The sequence below is a fragment of the Ranitomeya variabilis genome, chromosome 8 (genome assembly GCF_051348905.1).
Source record: "Ranitomeya variabilis isolate aRanVar5 chromosome 8, aRanVar5.hap1, whole genome shotgun sequence".
NCBI classification, from domain to species: Eukaryota; Metazoa; Chordata; class Amphibia; order Anura; family Dendrobatidae; genus Ranitomeya; species Ranitomeya variabilis.
Window position 1 is genome coordinate 7,629,855 of NC_135239.1, and position 20,055 is coordinate 7,649,909.

At 49.4% G+C, this 20,055-nt stretch overlaps 2 protein-coding genes across 7 annotated transcripts in view; one reads left to right on the forward strand and one right to left on the reverse strand.

Annotated features, from left to right (window-relative positions):
* Positions 1-768: 768 nt before the first annotated feature.
* On the forward strand, positions 769-14,402 carry CTBS (chitobiase). The gene is made up of 7 exons (XM_077276128.1): positions 769-958; positions 2,528-2,666; positions 6,055-6,263; positions 12,152-12,323; positions 12,846-12,943; positions 13,658-13,819; positions 13,894-14,402. Exons 1-7 carry the CDS (start codon positions 827-829, stop codon positions 14,077-14,079), a joined length of 1,098 nt encoding a protein of 365 aa, XP_077132243.1. The 5' UTR covers positions 769-826; the 3' UTR covers positions 14,080-14,402.
* SPATA1 (spermatogenesis associated 1) overlaps positions 14,400-20,055 on the reverse strand; it is a 51,599-nt gene continuing 45,943 nt past the window's right edge. For 4 of the 6 annotated variants that reach the window (XM_077276122.1, XM_077276125.1, XM_077276124.1 and 1 more), the window contains 2 exons: positions 17,826-17,924; positions 14,400-14,729 (listed from right to left, as the gene is read on the reverse strand). In XM_077276122.1, coding sequence (XP_077132237.1) covers positions 14,625-14,729; positions 17,826-17,924 — 204 coding nt within the window. In that variant the 3' untranslated portion in view covers positions 14,400-14,624. The remainder of the gene's footprint in view (positions 14,730-17,825; positions 17,925-20,055) is intronic. The other 2 variants (XM_077276127.1, XM_077276126.1) reach the window with 1 other exon arrangement.

Sequence of the window (20,055 nt, forward strand, 5' to 3'; positions counted from 1 at the left end):
GAACAGCAGAGCTAACAAAATACATAGTACTTTGCAATGTTAAATATGGAAGGCACAATGATGGAATCTGTAGACTGGTTTTAACACTTTTTATCCATGATACACTCTGTTTTATACTCCAGAGCTGCACTCACTATTCTGCTGGTGCAGTCACTGTGTACATACATTACTGATCCTGAGTTACCTCCTGTATTATACTCCAGAGCTGCACTCACTATTCTGCTGGTGCAGTCACTGTGTACATACATTACATTACTAATCCTGAGTTACATCCTGTATTATCCTCCAGAGCTGCACTCACTATTCTGCTGGTGCAGTCACTGTGTACATACATTACATTACTGATCCTGAGTTACATGCTGTATTATACTCCAGAGCTGCACTCACTATTCTGCTGGTGCAGTCACTGTGTACATACATTACATTACTGATCCTGAGTTACATCCTGTATTATACTCCAGAGCTGCACTCACTATTCTGCTGGTGCAGTCACTGTGTACATACATTACATTACTGATCCTGAGTTACATCCTGTATTATACCCCAGAGCTGCACTCACTATTCTGCTGGTGCAGTCACTGTGTACATACATTACATTACTGATCCTGAGTTACCTCCTGTATTATATACTCCAGAGCTGCACTCACTATTCTGCTGGTGCAGTCACTGTGTGTATGTATAGATGTTTGCAGACATTTCTCATTATTTCAGTGATGACAGGACCCATCTCCTCCCCTGACACCTCCCTCTTCCTCCTCCTCCTCCTCTCTACCCCTGTGGGTGAGGTAGCGGAGCTGACTCCGGTGCTGGATGCAGTGCAGAGAGGATGGGTCTGTGTGATGCCGGTTGCCCTCTGCTGGGGCTGCTCCTCCTAGTGGGGGCTTCTGTCTGCTGGGGTGGGTGCCCCTGTTCTGACCCCGCTCTGTGTCAGCCCATTAAAGAGCCCCGGGACTTTGAGGTACAGTGTGCGTCTATGTGTCAGGTGGAGTCCTGTGCATGTGATACAATGTATCAGAGTAACTTCCTGTTTGTAAACACAGTGATTGTGGTGGAAGTGCAGGGAGAGAGCGGCTGATTCTTGGTGATTGTCCTCATTATTCAGCACTTATCAGGACGGTAGTACTGATTAGCAGGTGTCACAGGAGCTGCTGACTGTCAGGCCGAGGTTACAGAGGGAATTTGTTGCAAACGTTCAGCTGTAGATTGTGAAAGTAGTCTGTATGTAACCCCCTTCTCATGTACAGGACCATGGAATTAATGGTGCTTTATAAATAATAACAATGTAATATGAATGCAAATGTGGGTGATTCCTAGTTCTACTTCTGGGAAAGCTGGGTGACCACACATCATAGTGAATCTGCCTGTTTGCATTTGTGCGATGGCCAATTGTGAAGTCTGCGGACTCATGACTTATTCATGTAGGGGCCAGAACTGAAAGGGGCCAATAATCCATAAACATCACTTGATACAAGTTCAGTGGTAAATTAAAGGCGTTGTCCCCCGTTACTATTAATCGGTTCAGAGAGGGGATTAAAAAGCCCAAAATAAAGCCACATTATTCCCCTGCCATACTCCGTGCTCCATAGTGTGTGATGTCAGGAGACGTGTGGGCGACGCAGTGCTGACTGCGAGGGGCTGCACACGTGTTTTCCTCCACCTTATACCTTTTAATTGTAGAGTTGTGGACGACACCTGAAAAACAAAAATGTAAGGTGTGCGTAGGGCGTTTTTTCCTCTGAACCCCTCTTCCCCAATCCCAGCCAGGACCCCCCAGTGACGCTTCCTTCCTTCTCCCCTACACACTTCTATTTATCTATCTATCTATCTATCTATCTATCTATCTATCTATCTATCTATCTATCTATCTATATATATATATATATAATCTGAACTATATACAATTGTTCCCTTTGAAATAAGAATTTTGAAGTTTCCTTTCCGAGAACTCTGCTTTGTGTCGGTCTTTTCTTATCCCTCCTGTAATTGTATGAATAAATTGACAAATGGGTGTTAGGCTACGTGCACACGCTGCGGATTTTGCTGCGGATCCGCAGCGGATTTGATGCTGCGGATCCGCAGCAGTTTTCCATACGGTGTACAGTACAATGTAACCCTATGGAAAACAAAATCCGCAGTGCCCACGATGCAGAAAAATCCACGCGGATTCTCTGCAGAAAAAAAGGAGCATGTCACTTCTTTCTGCGGATTTCAACTTGCACCAATAGGAAAGTGCAGTTGAAAACCCGCAGAAGAAACCGCACAAAAATCCGCAGTGGTTTTGCACTGCGGATTTGGCAAAACCGCTGCAGAAAATTCCGCAGCAAAATCCGCAGCGTGTGCACGTAGCCTTACCATTCCCCACCTGAGAAGGGTTTTTCTACAGTTTGGTGATCCCTGCTCTGATTAATCAGGGCGATTGTGTAGGGACACGCCCCTTTGACAGAGAATGGTGACGCCCAGTTGGCAGTTAGTGACCTGGTACTTCACATCATAAATAAACATGACTTGTTCTCTTCTGTGTGTTCAGGTTTATGTATTTTATGTCAAAGGGAAGAACTGGAAGTACTATGACTGGGCTCATGTCACCACAGTCGCCCTGTTTGCGCCATATGACCCAGAACTTATGTGTTTTGCACATTCCAAAGGTGCAAGGTTCGTCCTGAAGGGTAAGTTTGTGTCATTATTTCTCTGCGCACTGGAACTGATGGTTCCCACCTGTCGGGCGCATCAGATGTAACATCGGACAAGTGCACAGTTTTGGTGTAACGATGTGATCCACTCAGGACCAAGGATTAACCTGGGGGAAAGCCTGATGAGTGATGACCGATGCATTTTTGCATCTGTTTTGCCATCAGTTGAGATCTGCTGAGTTGCATAAAGCTCAAAAATATTGACCCTAATGCAATAAATGTATAGGAACCTGCTTGGAGTAGGCTACACGTGAGAAATGGTCACGTAGGCCTCATATATACTGAATTGAGAGGTAGAAGCGTGTGCACTACTATATACGGTGCCAAGGTAGGTTCCCACACCTTGTGTAACTCAATAGAAATAATGCTGTGAGAGGTTTTATTGTAGTACTACAATGAAACCCCCCACAGCGTTGAGTGTCGGGTTATTTCTATTGAGTCATATATACTGAATGACTCATGTAAGGAAAGTAGTCATGGCGTTCAGTGTGACAACATATCAAATTTCAATTAATGGGTTTTTACATCATCAGAAGATAAGAGGCTTATTTTTTCCCCTTAGAAACAGCGCCACCCCGTCTGTGGTCAGCACGTGGTATTACAGCTCAGTCTTATCCATGTGAATGGGGCTATGCTGCATTACCAGGGAGGCCATGAATTGCGCAGTGGTGATATTTCTGGGAAACACAGGACATAGCTTTCCTAATCTTATAGAACTCTCTTAATTCTATTCTTTTCTTAGTGGTTTAATTTCCCAGAAGTGACAAATGTCCAATATGAGAAAATTTCTTTTAAGTAGAAGACGTATTGATCTGATATTTTGTGTAGGTTGATAAAGGCAATCATAGAGGAAACCTAGTCATCAATGTCACCGGACTAATGAAGACGCCTCGGTATCAAACAGCTTCTCATATCTCAGCGTCCATCGATATTTGCCTGTGTCGCACGAATGTGTCTCTGTGGCCAGACAGTCGCACAGTGCAGCTGTGACTGTGCCGAGTCCGGGTCGCACGGTTCTGCAGTCGCACTTTTTATGATTGAACCCAATTTTTACCGCTCATCTACGAAACGGCGATAACAAGTGCGTGCTGCGATGATCTCGATGGTCGGCTCGTGTGAACAGTCCCATCCACTTACATTGGTCCATAGCGTCCGTTGTGCACATGGATCACAACTGTGCTCATCTGAACTGGCCAATAAAGGCTGTGGGGGGAGGGGAGGGGGTTATGAGAAATTGGTTTTTGACCGCAACAACATGGAATCACGGTTTCATGAATGAACATAAAAGCTTCTCCGACAATCACTAAGAATCAAACCTCAGCCGTCTGCAGACCCGCTGCTGCCTTGGGGGCAATAATGAGGGTGCGGGTATCTGGTAAGAAGCCGGCGGTGTCCTACAGTACAGACCAAAAGTTTGGACACACCTTCTCATTTAAAGATTTTTCTTTATTTTCATGACTATGAAAATTGTACATTCACACTGAAGGCATCAAAACTATGAATTATCACATGTGGAATTATATACTTAACAAAAAAGTGTGAAACAACTGAAATTATGTCTTATATTCTAGGTTCTTCAAAGTAGCCACCTTTTGCTTTGATGACTGCTTTGCACACTCTTGGCATTCTCTTGATGAGCTTCAAGAGGTAGTCACCGGGAATGGTTTTCACTTCACAGGTGTGCCCTGTCAGGTTTAATAAGTGGGATTTCTTGCCTTTATAAATGGGGTTGGGACCATCAGTTGTGTTGTGCAGAAGTCTGGTGGATACACAGCTGATAGTCCTACTGAATAGACTGTTAGCTGCTTTTTTCTAGCCATAATACAAATTCTAAGTAAATAAAAACGAGTGGCCATCATTACTTTAAGAAATGAACGTCAGTCAGTCCGAAAAATTGGGAAAACTTTGAAAGTGTCCCCAAGTGCAGTTGCAAAAACCATCAAGCGCTACAAAGAAACTGGCTCACATGAGGACCGCCCCAGGAAAGGAAGACCAAGAGTCACCTCTGCTTCTGAGGATAAGTTCATCCGAGTCACCAGCCTCAGAAATCGCAGGTTAACAGCAGCTCAGATTAGAGACCAGGTCAATGCCACACAGAGTTCTAGCAGCAGACACATCTCTACAACAACTGTTAAGAGGAGACTTTGTGCAGCAGGCCTTCATGGTAAAATAGCTGCTAGGAAACCACTGCTAAAGACAGGCAACAAGCAGAAGAGACTTGTTTGGGCTAAAGAACACAAGGAATGGACATTAGACCAGTGGAAATCTGTGCTATGGTCTGATGAGTCCAAATGTGAGATCTTTGGTTCCAACCACCGTGTCTTTGTGCGACGCAGAAAAGGTGAACGGATGGACTCTACATGCCTGGTTCCCACCGTGAAGCATGGAGGAGGAGGTGTGATGGTGTGGGGGGGCTTTGCTGGTGACACTGTTGGGGATTTATTCAACATTGAAGGCAGACTGAACCAGCATGGCTACCACAGCATCTTGCAGCAACATGCTATTCCATCCGGTTTGCGTTTAGTTGGACCATCATTTATTTTTCATCAGGACAATGACCCCAAACACACCTCCAGGCTGTGTAAGGGCTATTCGACCAAGAAGGAGAGTGATGGGGTGCTACACCAGATGACCTGGCCTCCACAGTCACCAGACCTGAACCCAATCGAGATGGTTTGTGGTGAGCTGGACCGCAGAGTGAAGGCAAAAGGGCCAACAAGTGCTAAGCATCTCTGGGAACTCCTTCAGGATTGTTGGAAGACCATTCCCGGTGACTACCTCCTGAAGCTCATCAAGAGAATGCCAAGAGTGTGCAAAGCAGTCATCAAAGCAAAAGGTGGCTACTCTGAAGAACCTAGAATATGAGACATAATTTCAGTTGTTTCACACTTTTTGTTAAGTATATAATTCCACATGTGATAATTCATAGTTTTGATGCCTTCAGTGTGAATGTACAATTTTCATAGTCATGAAAATACAGAAAAATCTTTAAATGAGAAGGTGTGTCCAAACTCTTGGTCTGTACTGTGTGTGCTGCACATCACAGGTTTGCCCCCATGTTATGGCTGACTATAGACACATTGTAACGTTGGCGGCTTGTTTGACTTTCTCGATCTCTAGATGACGGAGTTCGGCTCTCGCTGTGATGTTCTGCCCGGTGCTCATATACAGTCGGAGCTCCGCACTATGGGCTTTATATAGGTAGAGCTTCAGCGCCAGGCGCATATATAGAGCCGCCAGTGCTGAGAACAGCACTGAAGGGGTTACTGACAGACCCCATAATCTGCAAATCATCTGCGTTCAATCTTGTTCCAGAACCGGACTCCCTCCGAAAAGTAACGAGGATCTTCCCCCTTTATTGCAGGCGACGTTCCACTGAAGGACGTTGTGGATTCCAAGAAGAGATCGGCCTGGATAGCGGAGAAAGTGAATCTGGCGAAGGCTCAGTATATGGATGGGATCAATCTGGATATAGAGCAGCCGGTGCTCCCCCACACCCCCGAATACTCCACCCTCACCGCACTGGTGAAGGAGACGACCGAGGCTTTCCACGCCGAGATCCCGGGCTCCCAGGTAATGAGATACTGTATGATACCGAGAAGTATGTGCCCCCCACATCCACCTCCGGGGGCTTCTCTGTCCTCATCTACATCCATAGACATTAATATGGAGAAAGTATGTGCCCCCCACATCCTCCTCTGGGGGCTTCTCTGTCCTCATCTACATCCATAGACATTAATATGGAGAAAGTATGTGCCCCCCACATCCTCCTCCGGGGGCTTCTCTGTCCTCATCTACATCTATAGACATTAATATGGAGAAAGTATGTGCCCCCCACATCCTCCTCCGGGGGCTTCTCTGTCCTCATCTACATCCATAGACATTAATATGGAGAAAGTATGTGCCCCCCACATCCTCCTCCGGGGGCTTCTCTGTCCTCCTCTACATCCATAGACATTAATATGGAGAAAGTATGTGCCCCCCACATCCTCCTCCGGGGGCTTCTCTGTCCTTATCTATATCCATAGACATTAATATGGAGAAAGTATGTGCCCCCCACATCCTCCTCCGGGGGCTTCTCTGTCCTCCTCTACATCCATAGACATTAATATGGAGAAAGTATGTGCCCCCCACATCCACCTCCGGGGGCTTCTCTGTCCTCATCTATATCCATAGACATTAATATGGAGGAAGTATGTGCCCCCCACATCCTCCTCCGGGGGCTTCTCTGTCCTCACTACATCCATAGACATTAATATGGAGAAAGTATGTGCCCCCCACATCCACCCTTGGGGGCTTCTCTGTCCTCATCCACATCCATAGACATTAATATGGAGAAAGTATGTGCCCCCCACATCCACCTCCGGGGGCTTCTCTGTCCTCATCTACATCCATAGACATTAATATGGAGAAAGTATGTGCCCCCCACATCCACCTCCGGGGGCTTCACTGTCCTCATCTACATCCATAGACATTAATATGGAGAAAGTATGGGCCCCCCACATCCACCTCCGGGGGCTTCTCTGTCCTCATCTACATCCATAGACATTAATATGGAGAAAGTATGTGCCCCCCACATCCACCTCCGGGGGCTTCTCTGTCCTCATCTACATCCATAGACATTAATATGGAGAAAGTATGTGCCCCCCATATCCTCCTCCGGGGGCTTCTCTGTCCTCATCTACATCCATAGACATTAATATGGAGAAAGTATGTGCCCCCCACATCCTCCTCCGGGGGCTTCTGTGTCCTCATATACATCCATAGACATTAATATGGAGAAAGTATGTGCCCCCCACATCCTCCTCCGGGGGCTTCTCTGTCCTCATCTACATCCATAGACATTAATATGGAGAAAGTATGTGCCCCCCACATCCTCCTCCGGGGGCTTCTCTGTCCTCATCTACATACATAGACATTAATATGGAGAAAGTATGTGCCCCCCACATCCACCTCCGGGGGCTTCTCTGTCCTCATCTACATCCATAGACATTAATATGGAGAAAGTATGTGCCCCCCACATCCACCTCCGGGGGCTTCTCTGTCCTCATCTACATCCATAGACATTAATATGGAGAAAGTATGTGCCCCCCACATCCACCTCCGGGGGCTTCTCTGTCCTCATCTACATCCATAGACATTAATATGGAGAAAGTATGTGCCCCCCACATCCTCCTCCGGGGGCTTCTCTGTCCTCATCTGCATCTATAGACATTAATATGGAGAAAGTATGTGCCCCCCACATCCTCCTCCGGGGGCTTCTCTGTCCTCATCTACATCCATAGACATTAATATGGAGAAAGTATGTGCCCCCCACATCCACCTCCAGGGGGCTTCTCTGTCCTCATCTACATCCATAGACAATAATATGGAGAAAGTATGTGCCCCCCACATCCTCCTCCGGGGGCTTCTCTGTCCTCATCTACATACATAGACATTAATATGGAGAAAGTATGTGCCCCCCACATCCTCCTCTGGGGGCTTCTCTGTCCTCATCTACATCCATAGACATTAATATGGAGAAAGTATGTGCCCCCCACATCCTCCTCCGGGGGCTTCTCTGTCCTCATCTACATCCATAGACATTAATATGGAGGAAAGTATGTGCCCCCCACATCCTCCTCCGGGGGCTTCTCTGTCCTCATCTACATCCATAGACATTAATATGGAGAAAGTATGTGCCCCCCACATCCTCCTCCGGGGGCTTCTCTGTCCTCATCTACATCCATAGACATTAATATGGAGAAAGTATGTGCCCCCCACATCCTCCTCCGGGGGCTTCTCTGTCCTCATCTACATCCATAGACATTAATATGGAGAAAGTATGTGCCCCCCACATCCACCTCCGGGGGCTTCTCTGTCCTCATCTACATCCATAGTCATTAATATGGAGAAAGTATGTGCCCCCCACATCCACCTCCGGGGGCTTCTCTGTCCTCATCTACATCCATAGACATTAATATGGAGAAAGTATGTGCCCCCCCCACATCCACCTCCGGGGGCTTCTCTGTCCTCATCTACATCCATAGTCATTAATATGGAGAAAGTATGTGCCCCCCCCACATCCACCTCCGGGGGCTTCTCTGTCCTCATCTACATCCATAGACATTAATATGGAGAAAGTATGTGCCCCCCACATCCTCCTCCGGGGGCTTCTCTGTCCTCATCTACATCCATAGTCATTAATATGGAGAAAGTATGTGCCCCCCACATCCTCCTCCGGGGGCTTCTCTGTCCTCATCTGCATCTATAGTCATTAATATGGAGAAAGTATGTGCCCCCCCCACATCCACCTCCGGGGGCTTCTCTGTCCTCATCTACATCCATAGACATTAATATGGAGAAAGTATGTGCCCCCCACATCCTCCTCCGGGGGCTTCTCTGTCCTCATCTACATCCATAGACATTAATATGGAGAAAGTATGTGCCCCCCACATCCACCTCCGGGGGCTTCTCTGTCCTCATCTACATCCATAGACATTAATATGGAGAAAGTATGTGCCCCCCACATCCTCCTCCGGGGGCTTCTCTGTCCTCATCTACATCCATAGTCATTAATATGGAGAAAGTATGTGCCCCCCACATCCACCTCCGGGGGCTTCTCTGTCCTCATCTGCATCTATAGTCATTAATATGGAGAAAGTATGTGCCCCCCCCACATCCACCTCCGGGGGCTTCTCTGTCCTCATCTACATCCATAGACATTAATATGGAGAAAGTATGTGCCCCCCACATCCTCCTCCGGGGGCTTCTCTGTCCTCATCTACATCCATAGACATTAATATGGAGAAAGTATGTGCCCCCACATCCTCCTCCGGGGGCTTCTCTGTCCTCATCTACATCCATAGACATTAATATGGAGGAAGTATGTGCCCCCCACATCCTCCTCCGGGGGCTTCTCTGTCCTCATCTACATCCATAGACATTAATATGGAGTTGCTCCTCTGCAGATATAACGACTCTTGTTCTTATGAGATGTTACAGGATTTTGGAGGCGTTTGGGGGGATTTTTTCCCCTTCATCCAGAAGATTAATTGTGGGGTCAGACCCTGATGCTGCGGGGGGTCCGGGCTCATAATCTCCATTGTATGGTGGGTTGGGGGTCCGGTGCGGCCGCTCATTTTCTCCTTGGTGATGTACGGCTGCTCGGCTATGACGCTCCTGGCGGGGGCGCTGTAATTGTGCTGATACCAGCGGGGGTCTTAGCTGCCCCTTCTGATTATCAGGTCCGGTGTAACATGATCGTCCCCTCTGCTCATGTTCGGGTTTAGCACAAGCTAAACGTACAGGAGCATAGATATCGGGTGCAGTAATAACGTCAGTGACTCTGATAACGGCCGTCGGACCCCCTCGCCCCTTTACCAGCTCCCACCTGACTCTTCCCTTTATTACGTCGCTGTGTCCTCTCCTGCAGGACGCAATGTGCTGGTTTTTACCTTCTGTCCTGTGAATGTCCATGTTTATTGATTTCTCAGTTTCTGCTTTCTTTGTTTATTTGTATCCACTTTTGCTACATTGTATTGATGTTGTTCACCCAGAGCTGCATTCACTGTTCTGCTGCCGTCACACAGGACCACTAGCAGCAGCGATACTTATGGGACAACTCGTTTTCTATGATATTACTGTTCTGTCTCTTCTGTAACAATTTTATAATGCAAATTGCCCAGATATTTTGAAGATTTCTGCTCTGGAGCCTGACAAGTGTGAATGCAGCTTAGGACCAGGGCCGTGCACATAAATCATGGGGCCACATAGCAGAAGTTCTAATTGCCTCCACCCCCCACCAAAAAGTAATAGTGGGGTCACAGAAAAGCATATCTCACAGCTTTACAACCTCTACAAGGTGATTTTCCTCCAGCTGAAGCCCCAGATTCCCATTCATAGCAACTTACAAAGTATGATACCAACAAAGTGCCCCACAAACACTGTATGATCCCCCCACAGTGAATTCCCCCACAGTACCCTCCACGTGCACAGTATGGTGACCCTACTGTACCCCACCTTAACTCTCCCGGCAAAGTGTGTGGACCCCAACACAGTATGATGCCCCCTCACACCAAACTGTGACCTCCACACAGCCCTGCATGCAGTATGATAAGCCTCCATACAGTATACTGCACTCCCCATGGCCCTCCATACAGTATACTGCACAGCCCATGGCCCTCCATACAGTATACTGCACTCCCCATGGCCTCTCCATACAGTATACTGCACAGCCCATGGCCCTCCATACAGTATACTGCACAGCCCATGGCCCTCCATACAGTATACTGCACAGCCCATGGCCCTCCATACAGTATATTGCACAGCCCATGGCCCTCCATACAGTATACTGCACAGCCCATGGCCCTCCATACGGTATACTGCACAGCCCATAGTCCTCCATACGGTATACTGCACTCCCCATGGCCCCTCCATACGGTATACTGCACAGCCCATGGCCCTCCATACGGTATACTGCACTTGCCCATGGCCCTCCATACAGTATACTGCACTCCCCATGGCCCCTCCATACAGTATACTGCACAGCCCATGGTCCTCCATACGGTATACTGCACAGCCCATAGTCCTCCATACAGTATACTGCACTCCCCATGGCCCCTCCATACAGTATACTGCACAGCCCATAGTCCTCCATACAGTATACTGCACAGCCCATAGTCCTCCATACAGTATACTGCACTCCCCATGGCCCCTCCATACAGTATACTGCACAGCCCATGGTCCTCCATACGGTATACTGCACAGCCCATAGTCCTCCATACAGTATACTGCACTCCCCATGGCCCCTCCATACAGTATACTGCACAGCCCATAGTCCTCCATACAGTATACTGCACAGCCCATAGTCCTCCATACAGTATACTGCACTCCCCATGGCCCCTCCATACAGTATACTGCACAGCCCATGGCCCTCCATACAGTATACTGCACTTGCCCATGGCCCTCCATACAGTATACTGCACAGCCCATGGTCCTCCATACGGTATACTGCACAGCCCATGGCCCTCCATACAGTATAATCACCTCTCCTAACCATTCCCCGTCAGACGCTGAGGAATAATAATGGAGGAAGTGTCAGCTGATGCTCCCTCCTCCATCATTGTATCCAGGATGCCAATTCAGTGGAACGTGCAATGACTGGTGGGGGGCCGTTGCTTGTGTTGGCACCGGACCCCTGACTCATGGGGCCCCATAGCAGCCGTGTGGTCTGCCGCCATTGGTGGTACGCCACTGCCCAGGACTGTGATATTTTGTAGAATGGAATTTAGATAATTATTTTACTCTTATTTAGAAGCCAAATCGGAGTGAGTCCAAAACTAAGAAACGGCGCCAATCTTTGCACTCGTTGTTCCAATTTGCAGACATTGATCTAAAGTGACCTCAATCCGGAGCAGTATAACCGGGTCAGACTCCACTGTGTGTTTAACCCCTTCTGTGTGTTCTTCGTCCTCTTGTAGGTGACGTTCGATGTTCCGTGGTCACCCGCCTGCATCGACCTCCGATGCTATAACTATACGGCCATCGCGGACCTGTGCGACTTCTTGTTTGTGATGTCCTACGATGAACAATCCCAGATCTGGACGGAATGTATCGCGGGGGCAAATGCGCCATTCAACCAAACCATCGCGGGTCAGTCCTCCAGCAGTGTGCCGCCATGTCTGCCCCGGGACGTGTGCTGTGGATGCGGTTGGCGCGGCTGAGCAGTGTATGTGGGCCGCTGCGGAGCAGGAGACCATGAGGACTGAAGGCCTCGGGGGCACAGACGCACCCGTCCTCCCTCCGCTCCGGTGTTTCTCATTTTTTCCTGTCTCTCTGCTGTCTGGGAAATCAGACTTCATTCACACATCAGTGACATCATGCAGGTTTCTGTGATTCTTCACTCGGTCAGCAAATATCCCTGAGGTGTGAACAGCGACCTAGCCCGTCACAGGCGCAAGTAACTGCTCAGCGACTGCAGCCGGTCCGTGACACTAGATCGCAGGAGGCGAGCAGACATTGCCTTTATTTTGCTCTGTTGGTCGGTAGTGGACAATCCCTTTAATTATACAGAAAATGTCAGCACTGTGTGGTTGGGGCGAGACGTTTTCCTCCATCTTGGTTTCTCCACTTACATTTTGGTATTTTTTTAGAAATCTTCCTCATCTCTTGCAGGGTACAAGCAGTTCATCAAGATCAGCATTGATCCGAAGAAGCTGGTGATGGGCGTCCCCTGGTACGGCTACGACTACGGCTGCCTGAACCTAACACAGGTATTATGTCCCATTATTGGGGGTCTCGTCACCCCGGAAGTGATGGATTCTCCTTCTGGGGTCTATAAGTCCTGACCTACGAGGACCGGGGACCCTGTCCATCCAGACCATGGCGCTCTAGACCCTGTGTGCCGCCATATCGTGCTTCTGTACCGCACCCTCTATCTGATGGAATGGGGGCTCCAGTATCATATTATGGGTGCATGAGCCCCAACTCCCAAGATCTGACTGGGCCACCAGAGACCCCATCATTGGGCCCAAATTCTGACATAATGATGTGATGATGGCCCCAAGAGGAGCAGCCACCGACCCATCTGACCTGTAGGAGTGCAGATCACGTGCCGACATGATGTGTGATTATCTCGGCCCATTACACCTCGCTGTATTTAAAGGGATAACTCTAAAGGTGAGGGGATAACGTACTGACTGCGGACTCCCAGCAATCCCGAGAAGGGGGCGCCGGAGAGGCCTATGGTGGCTCGGAGCTCCCCCCACTGTCTGTGGGACATTGCACACAGGGTCCTCCGGTCGCCCCATAGACCATAAATCGAGCGCAGGTCCAGTGTGTGCAGCGCTGATCCATGATGACGAGGCAGCCCCCCGCTGTCGGACCCCGGCAATCAGTAACTTATCGCCTACGCTATGGATAACTTGAGATTGTAGGAAAACCCTCTGGTGGTCATTAGAATATTTCTGTTTTTTGGATCTTCTCAGGATCATCGGTGCAAATTAGCCAAGAAGCCATTTCGAGGGGCCGAGTGCAGCGACGCGGTGGGCCGGCAGGTGCCGTTCCGCACGATTATGAAGCAAGTGAACGATTCGGTGAGCGGCAGATTATGGAACGACGTGCAGAAAGCTCCATTTTATAATTATATGGTCGGTGCTCGTCCTCCATGTTGGATCTGGTCACCGTCCTGGCCGATGACTAAATAAATTTCATGTTTCCATAGGACTCCAAGGGAGACTTCCACCAGGTTTGGTACGACGATCCGGAAAGCATTTCATTAAAGGCGACTTATGTTAAGGAACTAGGTCTCAGAGGCATCGGCATGTGGAATGGAGATCTACTGGATTACTCCAGTGATCCTATAGCCCAACAACAGACTGCAGCCATGTGGAAAGCCTTACTGCCATGATGGGGGCTCTGAGAGCAGGGCTGCAGCTGTGCAGACTGCAATATGCTGACGTCAGCCATACCTGGGATGATTGAAGCGCTGGCACAAATGAGGCTCAATCATCTGCCCCCCCCCAGTGCCGCCATGATCACTTTCCTGCTTCATCACTTCAGTTTCTGCACTCTTGTGGCCACCACTAGGGGGAGCTTACTGCGTACGGAGTCTACACCACCAGTGTTCAGCGAGCTCTTGTGCTCCCTCTAGTGGTGACCACAGGTGTTACCCATTTAACTCTTCCTATGTAGGTTCTTAGGTTCTGCTGCAATAAAGATCTTTCAGTCTAAGGTCCAGAAGTTTTAATGTTACAAAGTAAAAAACAAACAAACAACATTTCCAGAATCGCTGCCTGTGTACTCGGGTTTTAGTCCTGGCGCTACGTTATGCAGTGACCATCCCTGACATGCAGCCTTCTAGAAAACAGATACAAATTTTATTTTCAAAAATCTATTACGTAGAAAGGCAATAAATACGGGGTCCACGTGCGCCGTCTGTGTGTGGATGGGGCCTCACAGTGCGTACAGCGATGGTGGGCTGCCCAGGCCGGACTGACACTTCCTCTGGGCTAATTCCGCTTTCAGGACGTTCAGATCGGACGCCGCCTGCTTCCTCATCTGAAATTCAGCAAAGAAGATGTTAATTTTACATTTGGGATGAATATACGGCGTCTATGCAGCTGCGGACCCCCGTTCACTGTACGATGTCCCCATGATCGGCGTCTGCCCCCTGTGACCACGGCTGAAACCTTCCTGATCAGCCACAGATCGCCGCTTTGTGACTTTCCCTATTAACCCCTTCCCGCCTGTATGGAGCCGCGTCACACAGTCAGCATCTGCCTGTAACGGCAGCGACCAGAGCGAGCGGAGATCATCACTATTCTACCACGTAAATGCAATCAAAAACCAGAATAAAGACCATAAAGAACTTTCAGGTAAACTTCCAAAATAAGTAATTATCCACAAAAAGGGGAAGTACAGAACCCAGAATAAAAAGGAATAATTGTATTAACACAGAAGTTAAAACAAAGACAGAGTTGAGAGTAACCAGATAGGGGGCTGCCTTGTTCCCCTATTTCATTCTGGGTTCTGTACTTCCCAATTACATGTAAATGCAATACAGGGGGCTATCCTGGCAGCCGGGGGTCTCCTGGAGGGGCTTCGTGGAATAATGGCATTCTGCCTGAAGCATTGCAGTCTATAGAAGAGGCTATTAAACCATTGCAGGTTCAGGTCCCCGAGGGGACAAAAAATATTAAAATAATACCAATAATAAGACAAATAATTAACTCGCACATTAATCTCCGTATTCCATGTAGGGGGGAAAACTTGCAAAATCAGCAGAGTATCAAATACTTATTTCCCCACTGTAGGTGCACATGTATCCAGAGCTGTGCCCAAAATTTTGTCATCAAGATATTGCATATTTTGTTGCGCACTACTTATCTACAAGGATTTGACTTCTTGTGATTTGATGGCACTTTTAAGAATGTGCGATAGTGGGCAATGCAAGTAGTTCTAAGCCAGATTTCTGAATTGCATCGTTTTATGGGGGATTTATTCTAATGGCTAAAGTACAGAAACTATGGAGCACATCATCATTTCTGACTTTTTCTGCCTTATGCCGATGTCCTGAGAGGTTTCCTGTGACTTACAGCTGACAATAGTCCAATCCGCGCTCCCCTGCCCCAGGGAGCAGGAGCCGCAGCAGAGCGATGGAGGCTTGTGATGCCGGAGCTCCTTCTCTGGCCACGTAGACATTAGACTCGCCTATAATACACTGGCCCGTGCCTCACTCATTACTTTATAGGAGTTTCTGAGGATTTGGACTTTAGACGTTCTGGACTCTTAGAATTAAAGGGCTTTTCCTGAAGCGAGATCTGATGAGCGGTCAGTAAGACCAGACATGGCGGGATCTTAATGGTATCAGGTCAGCAGGGGTCTTGTCCCAGCACCGATCAGCTGATTAGAGGGGCTGTGGGTTGTAAGCGAGGGTCACGTCCCCCTCATTATTTCCTGGGCACTTTATGCAGTGGCTTTGTAGGTATAACTGCACACTGCACCAGATCAATGGCGGCTTCTCACAGTGGGGTCTCTTGGTTTTACCGTGTCAGGGTGTTTATCTGCTGTGAAGCGTTAGTCCTGCTTTGCTCACGTCCAGGCCTGGAGGAGCCGCCGACATCACGTCTACGCCTGGCGGAGCCGCCGACATCACATCCACGCCTGGCGGAGCCGCCGACATCACATGCAGGCCTGGAGGAGCCGCCGACCTCACGTCTACACCTAGAGGAGCCGCCGACCTCACGTCTACGCCTGGCGGAGCCGCCGACCTCACGTCCAGGCCTGGAGGAGCCGCCGACCTCACGTCCAGGCCTGGAGGAGCCGCCGACATCACGTCCAGGCCTGGAGGAGCCGCCGACCTCACGTCCAGGCCTGGAGGAGCCGCCGACCTCACGTCCAGGCCTGGAGGAGCCGCCGACCTCACGTCCACGCCTGGAGGAGCCGCCGACATCACATCCACGCCTGGCGGAGCTGCCGACATCACATCCACGCCTGGAGGAGCCGCCGACCTCACGTCCACGCCTGGCGGAGCCGCCGACATCACATGCAGGCCTGGAGGAGCCGCCGACCTCACGTCCACGCCTGGAGGAGCCGCCGACCTCACGTCCAGGCCTGGAGGAGCCGCCGACCTCACGTCCAGGCCTGGAGGAGCCGCCGACATCACGTCTACGCCTAGAGGAGCCGCCGACATCACATCCACGCCTGGCGGAGCTGCCGACATCACATCCACGCCTGGAGGAGCCGCCGACCTCACGTCCACGCCTGGCGGAGCCGCCGACATCACATGCAGGCCTGGAGGAGCCGCCGACCTCACGTCCACGCCTGGAGGAGCCGCCGACATCACGTCCACGCCTAGAGGCGCCGCCGACATCACATCCACGCCTGGAGGAGCCGCCGACCTCACGTCCACGCCTGGAGGAGCCGCCGACATCACATCCACGCCTGGCGGAGCCGCCGACATCACATCCACGCCTGGAGGAGCCGCCGACCTCACGTCCACGCCTGGAGGAGCCGCCGACATCACATCCACGCCTGGCGGAGCCGCCGACATCACATGCAGGCCTGGAGGAGCCGCCAACCTCACATGCAGGCCTGGAGGAGCCGCCGACCTCACGTCCACGCCTGGCGGAGCCGCCGACATCACATCCACGCCTGGCGGAGCCGCCGACCTCACATCCACGCCTGGAGGAGCCGCCGACCTCACGTCCACGCCTGGAGGAGCCGCCGACATCACGTCCACGCCTAGAGGAGCCGCCGACCTCACGTTACTGGCACTGCGTGTTTGGCAGGTGTCAGATGTGACGTTACTCACTTTCACGCTGCACATTTACTCTATAACTTTGTTTTTTGAGTTCTATGGAATCCGGCTGCACCCAGAGCCCGCACAGCATTGAAACGAAGCTGCTGATCCCAAAAATACCACAAACCAAAGCAAGGCTTGGTAATGGGGTATGGTGGACCATGGCAGCCTGGGCAATGCCATCATCGGCAGTGGTCCAGGCACCAGTCAGAGGAAGGTGGCGGAGAGATGGCCGGCTCCCACCCCACACATGGGACCAGCTCCTTAGTGGGGGGTGATGTTGGGTCGGGGGTTTTACCATCTCTAACTGCTGAGCACCTCTGACCGAGTTATGGCAAAGTGTTTTCAGTCACCTTAATTTCGATGACGAGCTTGATCCTGGCGTTGTCCACCTTCCGCTTCAGCTGGTCGAGTTCCTGCCGCGTTGCAGTTATTGTCATTATTAAAGAGTCCTGTCCAGAGAAATACAATCACCGGCCATGGAGGAAGACGAATCGCATCTTACACGATGACTCTCAACGGGCGGCCATCAGCCTGGTGTCTAATCTTCAGGGCTCGCTCACACTGGTGTATAACACGGCCGCGCGCTATGTGATGTCTTATCAGATCACACTCGGCCCCGTGGTATACGGTGGGGCCGCGCAGATCTGCCATTGTTTTCACATAGTGAATCGGCGTGAATAAACAATCTCCGAATGCTGCAAGTGGCACTGGAATTGAAATCATGCACAGCCATACAGGTCTATAGGTGCGTGCAGAACATCAGGCTGCACTTGGATGACATCGGAGTGCAGTGCGACAACCGCGGAGAATGGAGAAGACTGAGAAATGAAGATCTCCATCTTCTGAACACCAATGCTACGATTCTCTCATGCAAAAAATTCAGATCACTCTAAGGTGACAGATTGAGTCGAGTGTCAATAATCTAATCGGCCCGATTCTCTCACATAAGAGAATCTACGTCACTGTGAGCGGAGCCTAATAGTGTCTGCAATCTATTGTGATACAATGTATGTCCAATATAGTTTGTGGATTAATGTGCTTATATACAATGGCATGTAAAAGTCTGGGCACCCCTGGCCAAACTTGCTGTGATTGTGAACAGATCAGTAAGTTGAAGGTGAAATGATCTAAAAGGCCTAAAGTTACAGATGACACATTTCCTTTGTATTTTTGACAAGCAAAAAAAATTGTCTTTTTCATTTTAAAAATTACAAAAAAGGAAAATTTGCCGATGCAAAAGTTTGGCCACCCTTTGAGATTAGTGTGCTCAGACAACTTTGGCCAAGGTTTCGGCCCTTAAATAGCCTGATAGGGTTAGGCTTGTACACCATCATTGTTAGGAAAGGCCAGATGATGCAAATTACCCAACTTTATAAAAACCCAGCCTCCTCTAACCTTGTGCCAAAAACCAGCAGCCATGGGTTCTTCTAAGCAGCGGCCGAGCACTTGGGAAAATGGTGGAGGCCACAAAGCAGGAGGAGGCTGTAAGAAAATGGTGGAGGCCACAAAGCAGGAGGAGGCTGTAAGAAAATGGTGGAGGCCACAAAGCAGGAGGAGGCTGTAAGAAAATGGTGGAGGCCACAAAGCAGGAGGAGGCTGTAAGAAGCGAGAAAAGCGTTTTCAAGTTGCTCTTTCCTTACAATGGCCCTCACAGTCCCCTGATCTGAACATCACTGAAAATCTGTGGTGAGACCTCAAAATAGCAGAGGAAGCGAGACGCCCCAGGAATCTCACAGAACAGGAACAATGGATGAAAATCCCTCAAACAAGAGCTGAAAGACTGTTGTCCGGCTTCAAAGCTGTGATACTTGCAAAAGGGGGCGCTACTATGTACTAACCATGCAGGGTGCACAAACTTTTACACCAGACCATTTTCCTTTTTGTAATTTTTAACATGTAAAAAGATGAGAAAATTCTCTCTCTATATTTTTTTATTGGCTAAAATAGAAAGGAAATGTGTGATCTGTAACTTTAGCCCTTTTAGAGATCATTTTATCTTCAACTTGCTTAACTGTTCACAATAACAGTAATTTTGACCAGGGGTGCACAAACTTTTACCTGCCACTGTATTGTGATAGCAGTTACCTCTCCAACCCCTCGGCAGACATAGATATGGACAATGGCTACATGCAGCCTCCACTAGGGGGAGCTCCCTGTATACAGAGATACATGATAAGATCCTGTCTGCAGCCACCACTAGGGGGAGCTCCCTGTATACAGATATACATGATAAGATCCTGTCTGCAGTCACCACTAGGGGGAGCTCCCTGTATACAGAGATACATGATAAGATCCTGTCTGCAGCCACCACTAGGGGGAGCTCCCTGTATACAGAGATACATGATAAGATCCTGTCTGCAGCCACCACTAGGGGGAGCTCCCTGTATACAGAGATACATGATAAGATCCTGTCTGCTGCCACCACTAGGGGGAGCTCCCTGTATACAGAGATACATGATAAGATCCTGTCTGCAGCCACCACTAGGGGGAGCTCCCTGTATACAGAGATACTGTACATGATAAGATCCTGTCTGCAGTCACCACTAGGGGGAGCTCCCAGTATACAGAGATACAGGATAA

Excerpts from the sequence above, each read along its gene's own strand:
- CTBS (XM_077276128.1), top strand. The coding sequence starts at position 827 with ATGGGTCTGTGTGATGCCGGTTGCCCTCTGCTGGGGCTGCTCCTCCTA. Across the intron at positions 959-2,527 it reads AAGAGCCCCGGGACTTTGAG|GTTTATGTATTTTATGTCAA; the intron begins GTACAGTGTGCG and ends CTGTGTGTTCAG. Across the intron at positions 12,944-13,657 it reads GCTGCCTGAACCTAACACAG|GATCATCGGTGCAAATTAGC; the intron begins GTATTATGTCCC and ends GGATCTTCTCAG.